Source organism: Prinia subflava, chromosome 22 (genome assembly GCF_021018805.1).
Source record: "Prinia subflava isolate CZ2003 ecotype Zambia chromosome 22, Cam_Psub_1.2, whole genome shotgun sequence".
In the NCBI taxonomy this organism is placed as follows: Eukaryota; Metazoa; Chordata; class Aves; order Passeriformes; family Cisticolidae; genus Prinia; species Prinia subflava.
In genome coordinates, this window is record NC_086268.1 from 38,887 (window position 1) to 52,296 (window position 13,410).

General features: G+C 45.9%; 2 protein-coding genes across 2 annotated transcripts; one reads left to right on the top strand and one right to left on the bottom strand.

Annotated features, from left to right (window-relative positions):
* The first annotated feature begins 631 nt into the window (after window positions 1–631).
* LOC134561185 (histone H2A) lies at window positions 632–2,591 on the top strand. Its single transcript, XM_063417950.1, has one exon. It carries the CDS (start codon window positions 1,916–1,918, stop codon window positions 2,315–2,317), a length of 402 nt encoding a protein of 133 aa, XP_063274020.1. The 5' UTR covers window positions 632–1,915; the 3' UTR covers window positions 2,318–2,591.
* A 491-nt stretch (window positions 2,592–3,082) lies between these two features.
* HMBS (hydroxymethylbilane synthase) lies at window positions 3,083–13,378 on the bottom strand. Its single transcript, XM_063417949.1, has 13 exons — window positions 13,149–13,378; window positions 11,593–11,665; window positions 10,877–10,926; window positions 10,723–10,778; window positions 9,503–9,580; window positions 8,580–8,657; window positions 7,055–7,130; window positions 6,251–6,364; window positions 5,695–5,733; window positions 4,697–4,816; window positions 4,410–4,463; window positions 3,760–3,846; window positions 3,083–3,548 (listed from the first exon to the last, which is right to left on the bottom strand). The coding sequence occupies exons 1-13, from the start codon at window positions 13,299–13,301 to the stop codon at window positions 3,375–3,377; spliced, it is 1,152 nt and encodes a 383-aa protein (XP_063274019.1). The 5' UTR covers window positions 13,302–13,378; the 3' UTR covers window positions 3,083–3,374.
* Window positions 13,379–13,410: the final 32 nt, after the last annotated feature.

Sequence of the window (13,410 nt, forward strand, 5' to 3'; positions counted from 1 at the left end):
ATGGCTACTGGGAGTGTTCCTGCTGGTGAGCTTTTAATTCTGAACACCTTTATCCTCTGTCTTTGTCCCTGAAAGAGGACACGTCTGGAACAGGCTAGCAGAGTAAGGCTCACCATGTCCTTGTCTTAACAGGGTATCAGTAAGACCCTTAAGATTAATGTAGAACTAAGATGCTGCTGACTGCCAATCCCTTCTCCTGAAATACAAATAATTATTAATATAGCGGTATTTAGCATCATAGTTCAACACAGAATTGCTACCTACCTGACAGAAAAACATAGAACAGCCATTGGAGTACCAGGTAACAGTCTTTGCAAGGGTAATGGTGAAAGTGAAATAATGCAACAGCAGAAACAGGAATGCTGAGGTGGGTGAGAGTAGGGATTTCCAGGTCCAGTACTCTAATAGACGCAAGGGCACCGCACTTCTGCACACCCTGGTCCAGCTAGTAACAAGGCTCAGAATGTATTACTAGAAGGCAAAAATGTGTCCAGCGGCACGGATCAACACAGAAAACACACAGCACTCAAGTATGAATAATATGACTGGTTGAATCCTCTTCCTCCTCTCCAGGAGGAAGAGGATTCAACCAGTCATATTATTCATCCTCTCCAGGAGGAAGAGGTACAGTATTTTATTCAGGTACAGTATATTGAGTCTACTGATACAGTATATTCATTAACACATACACACATTATGAAACCATTCAGTACCTGGCCTTAAACAGTCTGTCCAGTTGCTGGATTTCCTGCAATCAGGGCATATGAACAGAGCAATTCATCGGCTAGCTGATCTAGGAATGTGGCCTTCCAGTATGTACCTCCCAGGCATCCACCCCATTTTCTCCAGTAAGCTGGCTTAACCCTAGCTCCAGTAAGCATCCTGCTGACCCCGATATCCCATATCTGGTCCTGGGCTCCAAAGCCCATTATCCTACTTGCTCTCTAGTCTGGCTCCTTGGCTAGAGATCACACATACTTGCATTCCACCTAGCCCTGGCCCCTCCCTGCATGTCTTCCCATTTGCTGGAACCACTGGCTGCTCTGACCTGTGTCCTAATGCCAGTTGCTAGCACTTAGACCTCCGCTTGTGCATAGGCACACAGGGTAGAGTCTGCTCACTCTGGAAGAAAAAAAAATACACAAGACAGCACAGACTGCAGAGATAAATCTTACTGATCAGCAACATTTTATAACATTACCATTTTCTTAGCTTTTTTTTTCCCTTCAGTGTTCCCATGTATTTTTCCTCCTAGTCCACTTCGACTCCCCCCTCTCCTTTGGTGCTTCTCTTCATATACCCATATTATAAACCCATAATATATCTCACATGTTCCCACAATTCGCTAAAAAGGATCTCATGGTAGCTTTTTTCACATCCCTAAATGCTCTTCCCCCCATGTGCCACCCTAAGGCAAATGCCCCTATAGACAGGGATACCTCTCAGTATGTGGGCATCCCATGAGCCCCTCCACCTCGCTCTAGATGGAAGAGTCCCTGATAAGGGACCGAGCAGGCCCATGGACTGACTCCACCCCTCAAAAAGCACCGTGCGCCTGGACGGGCAGCACGAAGGGCGCTGCGGAATCGGCATCTCCCTCCGAATGGGCGGGCCGGCATCGCGCATGCTCGCTGGCGGCCGGCGACAGAGCGACTGCACCCCACCAACAGCCCCGGCGCGTTTTAAATTTGGCGCCTCGCTCACTGATTAGCCGGACCCTGTCGCCAACACCCTCCGAGCAGGCGCGTTGGAATCACACAAGCGACCAGTCAGCAAAAAGCTTCTTCCGGCAGACGCACCAATAGCTAGGGGCGGTGGCGCTGTCCAATGAGCAGGACCCTACTTGGCGGGAGGTTATAAAAATCCCGGGCGCGGCATCCCCAGTCGCAGCGGTTCAGCAGCGGAGAGAGACGCCATGTCTGGCCGTGGCAAGAGCGGCGGTAAGGCCCGTACTAAGGCCAAATCTCGCTCGTCCCGGGCTGGGCTGCAGTTCCCAGTGGGGCGCGTTCACCGGCTGCTGCGGCGCGGGCACTACGCGGAGCGGGTGGGGGCTGGTGCGCCCGTGTATCTGGCGGCCGTGCTCGAGTACCTGACCGCTGAGATCCTGGAGCTTGCGGGCAACGCGGCCCGCGACAACAAGAAGACGCGCATCATTCCCCGTCACCTGCAGCTGGCGGTGCGCAACGACGAGGAGCTCAACAAGCTGCTGGGCGGCGTTACCATCGCGCAGGGCGGCGTCCTGCCCAACATCCAGGCCGTGCTGCTGCCCAAGAAATCCAGCAAGAGGGGCAGCGGGCAGCAGTCGCAGGAGTACTAGGCCGGCCGGCTCGCACAGCCCCACTCAAAGGCCCTTTTCAGGGCCACCCCATTGCTCAGCGGGAGAGCTGCGATCCGCGGAGGAGGCAGGAGGAGGGGAGGGGTTGAGAGGCGTGGCCGGCCGTGGCTGCTAGGGGGCGGGCAGGAACCGGCCCGGGGCCAGTTCAAACACTGAGTGCTAAAGCTGCTCCGTAAGGCCCCGTTAATTTAACTCTTATCTCTGGTACATTCAGTGGACGTTGCCTAGAAAATAAAACTGCTGTATTTACAAAATAGGACCCCAATACGCTGCCGTTTCAGTGTTTCTACAAGGCACTGTAACAATCAAACCCTGCTAAGAGGATGCTGACCTAGTAGCAAGTGCAGGAAGCCACAGTAACTGAAATTTGAGCTTCTGCTTCAGCTCCCCCTTCACTGGCTGTTCTGGCTAACTGGCTCTCATGACTTTTATGGACAAACATACAAGCAAAACCAAAATGGCTGTATTAAATGCCTCATACAATACTAGGCAATTGGCAAATCTGCATCTACCTGATAATGGCGAACTTTATTTACCTTCACTAAGACCAAGGGTGAAAGTAGCATCTCTGCTACTTTACATGTAAGGAATATACTATCAGGAACCTAATGGGAGCTGTCAGTGATCCAGTGAGTGAAAAGGCCAAAATAATAACTTACGAAAGCACTCAGCACAGTACAGCATTTTAGTACCAGCACAGTTGAGTCTCCAGTTATAACCTAATGGTCACTTAGCTCCTGAAAGGAATTAAACACTTGAAGGCTTTCACTTTATTTTTTACTTTTAGCTTCCTAGCTACAAAAATTGTTCACAATACTTCAAAGAGACACTTAACAATTTAGAGAAGTGTGGAGAGGGATGAAAACTCTGAGGAGCGGAAACTATTGAAGTTAGTTAACTTCAGATTTCAGGTTTTTTGCACCCAAACGCCAGGTGAGACTGGTGTGAATGTTGAAATAAATCCCTCCAGAGGATCACAATGTAGCTTGCAAAGACTTGTAGCTAGAGTAGTAGCACTGCTGCTGGCCACACCCCAGGTTCAGTGGGCATCATTGAGCTGCCGCGCCACGCTAAGGATATCCTTTGCTCCCTTGCTCAGAAGTAAACTAGCTAGTTCAACACCCAGGTTCTCTGCAGCTTCCTGGGCCTGACCAGGAATGTTCTTGGCCGTGATGCCAACATGCTGCACATCATCATTTGGTCCATCTTCATTCTGCAAATACAAACATCTCAAAGTAAGGCAGCAGGAAAACAGTGGGCAAGGAATTAAGACACCCATGAAACTGGGTAAAATCTAGTCTGAGGAGGCTCAAGAACAGTGTGCTGTTACAGCTTACAAGAAACCAGACCAAATATAATCTATTTCTAAAGGTCTGGTTTTTGTCATTTAGGTTTGAATTTTGAAGCCACCATGGTTCACGTACCTGATGGGGATAACTAACACCGGTCTGCATCGTCTCTTTCAGGCTATCAGATCCATCCAAGCTGTAGACTGCTCCTGTCAAATACAACTTGGAAAAATACACAGAATGGATTAATACCACATTAACAAACAAACAAGTAGCCAAGTACCTCCCCTTTAAAAATCCCCACCTAATATACAAAGCTAAGTCTGGAGGGAAAGGCTTTTGTCATGCAGTGGGACCAGCATGAATAGCAGTACAATGCAAGTATAAGAAAAGTAATCCCTGTTAGGGCAGCCTTTTCTCAAGGAAAAGGCTGAAGTTTCTTCTAGTTTCCCACTTTCTTAATCACATTTCATTGTCTAAAAACAGGTTTTGTAGGGTCAGAAGCAATACTTTCAAATCTCAGGACAACATGAAATAAGCAGCAGTGCTGGAGGGGAGAAGCTGGTATATAAGGGCATTTTTTGAAAGACAGCTGCAGTAGCCAGACCCGTTCTTGTACTCCTGCTTTGGACACAAACACAGAAGGGTCAAGTTGGGTGACTATCTGCCCTAAATGGCTGTAAAAATATCTGCTGAAATTACCTTCAGGAAATGATAAGGAAACGTGCACACACTTGGAACAGGTTTTCAGAAATAATCCATGAAAAACACCAAGTACTCCTCACCTGGTCATCCTTCAGAAGGGTGTTGACAGCAACAGGGACGCTACATCCACCTTCCTAAAACACAAAGCAGCTGACACTGAGGCTCCTACCCAACACATTCAAAGCAGAGGGCTCTGAAAAGTTGAGGCTGCACATAACCCTGCCCATCACTCTTCTGGCCCTTTTTGATTCAGAAGTACTCTCCTTTGCAGTTTTAGAGAAGTGTAACAGATTTCCATACTATAGCATCAAGTTAACTAGCAGATCAGTATTTACTGCTGCAGGCAGATCAAGGGTGCCAGACCTACCAAACGCTTCATAAAGGCTCTCTCAGCAATGCAGCACAACACAGTGTCTGCATCATGCAGGGCAGATACCATATTCAGTATCTCTTGGTCTTTGGCACGAACTTCCACTGCTAAGGCACCCTAGAAGAAGAAACACAACAAAATATAATAATTCTTCATTCATCTGCATGTGTACTCAGTATTGATCATGAAACAGAACTCAGAGGCTTAGACCCTTTTCACTAAGGGAGCAATGTTCACAAAAATGAATTACATTTCATCCCAGTGGCTGCAGGGTCGTCCTGTAGTACCTGCTGTAAACAGAAGATCTGGACTTACATAGCCAAGTGTTAAAGATCATGCTGCTACCTCAAATCATTCTAGAACTTTGCACAGTACTTGACAAATGCATGACCAAAATCACTTTTTTAGAGTGAATGCATATTTGTCACTTGCAATCACTAACTGATCACCAGCTCTGGTTTAGCAAGTTTGATACTAGCACGGCAATTCCACGTAAGCTCAGCCATGCAGACAGCATGGACTGGAACAGTCTGCCCACCTGAAAACAGGAGCACTAAGAATGTGCTCCAAGACAGGTGTTTCAGCTCCACCCTGCAGGAGTCAGGACACCATGCACCAAGAAGGGAGCATCACAGAGCAGAGACACTGCAGTGGCTTTGCACAGTTACCCTAGTGCAGCATAACACCAACCCTGCCAGAACCTGCCCCATGTCTGCTGTGTTGCCCCACTGTAGCTGTGCATGGATTACCTTTCCCATTTACTGTTTTTCTATTACTGACAGGAATCAGCCCCTAAGACACTGGGTAGGAGAGCAGAATCCCATTCTTCTAACAAGCTGTGCCTAAAAGAGTGTAACAGCCAACAAAAGAGATCAAAGTACTTTTCTGGTAACCAGGACATGAGAAGTCTTCAGCACAGTTAACTACGCAGATATAGCTCTACTGGCTTTCAGTGCCCTTTAAGCATGGCTTAAGGAACAAAAGTTGTAAAGTACCTGTCCAACAGCATACAGACAATCTTCAGGGCCTAGGAGCTGGAAGAAAGTAAAATTAAGAGTTAACTCAAGTTGCACTGTTCATAGTATAGGAAACAAGAGCCAGATTCCTGTCTGTACTACCAATTGATTTCATGACATGAAATAAGTATCACCTCTCCCTTCCCATGCCTCAGTGTTTCCACCACAAAAGTGAGATAATGCACTTTCCATCAACTGGAGTGTAACACTTTGTGAATTAGCTAATCACTGAAATCTCAGCCTTGCACACTGTTGCATTGCTAGATACAAGTGCTGTGAATTGCTAGGAGACAATCAGATTACAAACTTTTACTGAACCATGGAAAGCTGAACATGAGAAAATTCTATATGCAGAAAAAAAGCAAGCAACCAAAAAACCCAACCGCTCCTTTCTGAAGTGCCTCAAATCAAAGCTAACATGGCAATGGAGTCAGGAGATTGTATGCTTATCTTGGACAGGACAGCCACAAGATCTGAAAGGCAAACAGGTGATAGTTCAGCAGAGAATGGTATTTTCTGCTTTGCTGCATCTCACCTGGCCAATGCGATTTTCCCAGCCCATTCTCTTCAGCCCAGCAGCAGCCAGGATGATGGCACTGAAGTCTTCCTTCTCATCCAGCTTCTTTAAACGGGTATTTAAGTTTCCTCTCTGTAGAAGGATTAAGGAAGCATAGAAACAGCAGGCAAACAGTCCTACAACCACTTGAGTCTTTACAGACTGTACAGAATCCAACAGTCTCCAAATGAGAATGTCATCCTGAAAGAAGCGTTAAATACGGACAATTGTTTCTTAAAATAGAATTGTGGCAAATATTATGAAATATTAATTTAAGTGCTGAGTCTACAAAGATATACACACCACTGAAGTACACTATCAGCACCCAGCCCCTCCTGCACTGCTAAGAACTCTGCTCCTAGGACTGAAGTAACAATGCCTTTTCTCAGTAGGTCAGCCAGCCACATCGGAACTAGTGGACCAAACTACATCCAAGGTTACTGGAAAACCAACAACATTTGGTCACACGTCCATGACAAACACAGGGGAGACACCATCGTGCAGTTTTTCAAATACATGCAAAACATGTAATTCATGATTCACTGAACCTCCAGCAAGATCAAGGCTGGCTGCTTCTTCATAGCCTCATGAGAAAGCAGAGGACAGGACGGCTACAGTGCTACCTCCCCCTCAGAACAGAGTAGTGGAGAACAGCTTTTGAAGAAGCAGTTTGCTCTTGTATGTCAGATGGCACAAATCAGCCTCAAATCTAGATTTTCCACAAAGCTGCACTTTCCTGTTTGCAGCTTTACCCATCTGCCACAGCTTGCCAGGAAAGGATACAATATCCCTGAATTCTAAATGAGGGAACTTCTTCTTGAGCTGAGCTGCTCTCCGAAGTGAACTGGTTCCAATTACACTGCAGGGAAAAATATAATCACTGAAGTCCAGAACACTCCTAACAACTACCTCCAGCCACATATATGACAAAAGTTCCAAGGAAACAAATGGTAACTTCTTTTTTTAAGCTGAAATGAAGATCAAAAAAAAAGGTCAATGATTTGTATCTCCTTAAAAGAAAGAAAACCAGTCTGTGAAGTTTAACATAAAGCATGTCTGAAGCAACTCTCCAAGGAGCCAATATACAGGATATGCTTCTGGCAAGCAATCCCTAGCCAATGTCAAGGACTGATGAAACCTCATTGAAAGACAACATTTTTCATAGAAAAAAAGACTCTGCTGCCCCAAAATGAAAAGCCAGACAACTATGTGATGAAGTGGAACAGAAGAACTTCATCAAAGACAGAAATGCAATAAGCAGAGGACTTTTGAGTATATAACTGGAAACCACAGAAACTGCAAGTCTAAGCATTTTCTTTCTCAAGATACATGCTGTTCACTTCTTTTCACAGAATCTTATTATATGCAGATTTGGAAGGGATCTATCAGGATCACTGAGTACCAACTCCTAGCCCTGTTCAGGACACCCCAAGAATCCCACCATGTGCCTGAGAGTGTTGCCCAAATACTCCTTGAGCTATGTCAGGCTTGGTGCTGTGACCATTTCCCTCAGGAGCCCATTCTAGTGCTGAACCATTCTCTGGGTAAAGAACCTTTTCCTGATATCCAACCTAAACCTCCCCTGATTCAGCTTCATGCAGTTTCCTTGAGTCCTGTCACTGGTCACGAGACTGAAGAAATCAGTATGTGCCCTTCTGCTTCCTCCTTTTGAAAGAGGAACCTGAAACCTAAACCAGATGTGATTTTCCTGCTATCCAAATGCACAGAAGCACAAGTCTTTGTGTCACAGCTAGTTTATTTCTTTCACTTTAACATACTAAAAAAATAATAGCTACCTTAAACTGAGTAATTTCACTCATCTGTCTCAGCCAAGAGATTCCAATAACCTCTATGGAAAGACAGGTCATTAAAAATGGAGAAAACACAAAAAAGTGATGCCAAAAAAACAAGGAAGAAATCAGAACTGACTGAGTGAGAACAGAAGCATAGTTCAGGTCCATGAAAGCCAAAATCCTGCACCAGACACCCCGTCTGGTAGCAGTAGGTAGACTACCAAGGAGCAGGAATTCATTAAAGAAGTCATGGCAAGAAAGGTTTTAACTTGAAAAAGCATTGCCACTCAAGGGTGGCTTGAGAGATGAACCTCATTCAGTATGCAGCACTCCTGTGAGAGAGCATTACTTTTTCCAGCAAGTGGGTTCAGGTTAATGTCTGTGGAATACTCACAAAAGGCAGTGTAAAACGACTACAGGACAAAGCAATGAGCTGACTGACTGGCCAATGGAAAATATCAACCAACTGACCCCTTCTGTTTTCACACCTGTCTTCCCCTTCTTCTCCCACTCACCTCTTTTCTGGAAGGAGGCTCAGTGTTTTTCCACAGTTTTTGGGATGAAAGACAACAGCGTCAAGTGGGTTCTCCCTTCTGCAAAATAACGGAAGTGCAAAATGCATCATTTAAGGCAAGGCTGCTAAGCTCAACAGTTCTGCTTATCATTTCCTGGAAGAACTGCCTCTGGCTCCAAAATACTCTATCATCACTGTATGAGCAAGAATTTTCAGCACATCTGCTAGCTATGCAACACTAGGGCAGCTCTTAGTATTCCACTAAAGCTTCTACTGTTTTGGAGATTTGTGGAGGTGGATGAACCTTCCAGACCTCTGCCCTGGAGGGATGTCCCTTGAATGGAATGTGATAAGCTCATTTCAACCCCTCCCCAGGAGAGAGGACCTAGATAAGGCAGTTCTCTCTCAGGTCAGAACAAGGCTCCCATAACGCTTTAATATACCTCTCCAAACCCATTGGTCTTTTCCCTTTGGTACCACCCCTACCTTCCCCCATAAATACCCCCAATGGTTCCCCTGCTAGGAAGGGAGCAGTCATCCCGGGCTTCCCTTTGCAGGGCTGGAAAATAAAGGCTACCCTGTGGAATCTGCCACATGGTGCTTCTGTCTCTCTGTTCCCGAGTCAGACTGGAAGAACCTTGCAAGGCAGAGCTGAAACCACTGCTAAGAGCTGAATCACTTGCAGCCACTGGCTGCGCCTTGTGGAGACTGCCTGAGGCTCCCAGAAGGCTGTCTCTAGCAAGACCTCTCTCTCTGGGAATGTTGCAGCTATCCAGACCAGACTTACAGACTCCATGGCCATTCACAGAGATTAATCACAGGAAACTTTGAACACCTAAAAGGACCTACACTGCCTTTGCTCTCCTTTACCAACACTATAAAATGCAAGACCCTCAGAGAATCAACCCTCATGTCCCCACTTACTTGCAGACAGCACCAATCGTAAAGCCAGGAGGAAGAGAAGTTGGCAGGTCCTTCAAGGAGTGAACCACAAGGTCAACTCTAAAAATTAGAGGACAGTAATCAGAGAACAGATGGTGGAGCTCATGTGGTGATCTACCAGAGGCCTGCAGGTCACCTACACAAAAGTTTGAACACACGCTGGGAATTAATTTGGAGAAGGGAGAATTTCAGGATTCCATAGTGAAGATTACTATACAATTTTTGTGTTACTCCTAAAAAGCTGCTTTGCTTTTCTCTGTCTCTCTTTCTCCTTACCTAGCAACAGAAGACACTTAAACAATCAGACTGAATGAGAGGAAGATGCTGGAGATGTTCACACAGAGAGACTCACTGTACCAAAATGCATCAGTATGTGGGCTGGTATTATGCTTCAAACTTTAAATAACAGCAAGCCAAACTACGGGCTACCTGCTTTGTCACACAGAAATCAAGCATAATTATAAACACTTGAGTCTCCAATATTTTTTCACCAACTTCACTGAAAATGCAGTATGATGGTACTATGTGGCAGAGATGCAGAAGAATACCTTTGTTTTTTAACATACTTTAATTAAGGCACCCCTGAAACTCTCCTCAGAATACTGAAAAGAAAGAGAAATTAAATAACAACAAAAATCCCCCAACGCTTCAAACTCACGAAACCAGCACTAATCTCTCTCTGCTAGGCACCTGAAGCAAGGTTTTTTATACTCTACCTTTAGCAAGGTAGACAGAAGTTGCACAGAACACAGCACAATCTGCCCATGCTAAATTCTCCTGCACATTTAGCTTGCATAAGTTAATAAATGTTAACAGGATAACAATAAATCTGTTTTGCAATACATTACCACCAACAAGTAAAGTATTTTTAAAAAATATATTCATAAGCAGAAATCATATGAGATCACATCCTCCCTGTGTATTACAGCATGTAATACACAAATAACAGACGAAAACCTAACTGGGGCAGAACAAGTGACACAACAACTCACCTTCAAAATACATGGCCTCCAAAATAAAAAGCCAGGGTAGAGAAAAAAAAAAAGGGGGTGGGTGGGCGGGGAAAGACAGTGAATTATCAAAGCACTACTTTTTTTAGCCCAATAGGTACCAGGACTGAAGGAAAGTAGATCACCTACACAGCAAGCTAAATATGTCCAAAGAGCATCAAACACCAAGAAGACAAAACAATAAGCTCTTACTCATTTCTTTCAAGTGCATTTTCCAACTCTTTAGTGAAGAGGCTCTTCTCTCCAATCTACACATAAATAGAAGAACATGAATCACAAAAGAAGCATCAGCCAATATAACATAAATAGAATTAGTTCTTGAATAAAGAAAGAACTTTTCCTTTACCTTGGAAAGTGCTGTATCCAAGATCTTGTCCCCAGTTGTTGACATGGCCACTGTCCAGAGACATTACAGGTAAAACGTGAGGCTTGATAAAAGTACTAGGCTTAGGCTGAAAACATCTATGCAAAATGCCATGAGCAGTTGCACACTACTGTGTAAACATGGACTCAAGCTCAATACAAGAGCAGCTCACTTCTAGAAATACATTGCACTCAAGACAAGTGAAATTGAGACTTCTTTCACTGTCTTCAAAAACAAAACCATGGGGAAACAGATCAGGTTTCGGGAAAAGATGATCCAATGGAAACTGCCACAGTCTGTCTCTGGAGTGCCAGTGAAGATGTATAAAGCAGTTCTCTTCAGTGCAACGCTGAGCTCCCGTTATTCCTGTTGAAAGCCTTGAGCCCCAGACCAGAAAATGCCCTTAATGCTCAGAGGGGCGCAGCCAGAACAATACTAGGTTTGCAAATGAAGCAACATCATATCCATTGCATACTCAGCACTTAAATCATCAAGAGCTTATGAAATCCATCTATCTCCCCTAGAAGAAACCAGCATCACCAGTTGCTCAGCCACACAACTGAACTGAATTCAGATGGCACTCTCAGATAAACTTAGAAAGACCTTCTCCTGACTCCACACACACCTCTTGAACACAGAGATAACCCAATGGCTCCTGCTGCCATCTACCCCAGGGCAGCATCCAAAATAAAACTTACCAATCTCAAAGCGGAGGTCAGGGTATAGCTCACGGAGCATCATAACTACACTGTCGGTCTGAATCCGGGCCAGCTACAAGGAAGCAGAAAACAAAGTCCTAAAGAAAGAGCACAATGTCCATACAGTAGCTAAGGAGGCTTTGCCATTCTTCTACAGCCAGGCACGCATGACCAGTACACTCTCTCTAAATCAAAAGCATTAGAAATAGGTTGCTTCAAGTAAAATCACTCACAGGTACAAACTCCTATCATGACCTGAGCACTTCTTTTATTGACTAAAGTACCACATCTCCCCACATCCAACACCGCTGTGATGCAACAACTGATGAAACACTGCAATCAATTTATCAAGTTAGGGAGAGGGATTACAACAGAAGCCTACAGATCATGATTCACATGCTTTCACTTCTTGTTTTCACGTATGTGGAACACAACTGCTGAATGATGATCAGCAAGTGGGCAGAAAAATAAGCAAAACCGTTATTCTGTTGCTCAGTGATGAAAGAACAAGTCATATTGCACACTTGGCTAGGGTTAAGGTTAAAGCCTCCCACTTTTTCTAAGAGTATGAATTTTACCAATACTGCAAGCTTTGGGAGAAGCCAGTAGGATTTCACTGAGCTGGCAGAAAAATCCCAAGTTAGTGTCAAATACAAGTTACATATCTTCTGTAAGAACAAAGATGTAGTTAGAGGTTCTACATATACACACATAAGTAACAGCTTACATCATTGCTTACAGCAAGAAACAAATCCAAAAGCAGTAAACTGCATGAAGAACATTCTATTGTAAGAAAAGCAGAAGCGAGTAAAATACAATCATTTAGTGTATCATCTTTCTGCACATGCAAGCGGCAGCAGACTCAAGTTTCAGCTTTTCTCCCTCCAAAGGGCTCAGGGCCCTTTGGTAATTAACGTCGTTCTTAGGACTGCAGCTCCCTACAAATACAATGAATGTATGTAGCTGCCTCCCTTTACAAAGTTCCCCAAAAGCCTCAGGTTATTACATGAGGTAGCATTTATGCACGGCTATCTCCCTTGTCCTGATGTCTACATAATCACGGCCAGCACGGAATTCTTCCTAGAACGTGCTACCAAAAGGAACGAGATTATCTCAGCGCAAAGGCCCGAGGGTCGCTTATCTCTCTTTGCGAGGCTGCTCCTCCCTACTGTAGCCCGCTGGCAAGAGATACCACCTCTATCTTGTGGATATGTCCCTTCCCTAGCCTTTGAGCAGGCTGCAACCATCAGTCATTAGGGGGTTTTCCCTACAAGACCTGCACAGACTTTGCAAGTTGCAGAGTCCTAGCCAGACCCGGGAGAGACCCGCGCCGCCTCCCCCTGCCCCGCGGCAGCGCTAACAGAGCTGACCGTCCCCAGGGTTTTGGAAAGGCTTTCTAAACTTCACGGAGTTCCACGGCAGGAGTCGAAACGCACAAACTCGGGAATCTCACGCCGTTCCTCAGCCTCAGCAAGCACGCAGACCCTGCGATGCCCGGGACGAACCGGGTGTCCGGGAGGGAGCACACCCCGCACCCCAGCCCTTCCGCTGCCTACCTGGCTGCGGCGAGTGCCCACGCGGATCGCTCTGCCATTCACACCGTTCTCTCCCTGCGGCAGCAACGGGTCGCCGCCCGCCCCGTCGGCGCCCCCGCCAGACTCCGGTCGCCCCAGACCCACAGCAGCAGCCCCCGCCTCCGCCATGACCATCGGCCCTCAGCGCCGCACAGCCCCGCACCCACCACGTGACCGGCGGCCTCGCCCTCGCCGCCCCGACCACGTGACCAGCGCCCACGGCGCGCCCGCAGTAGCCGCAGAG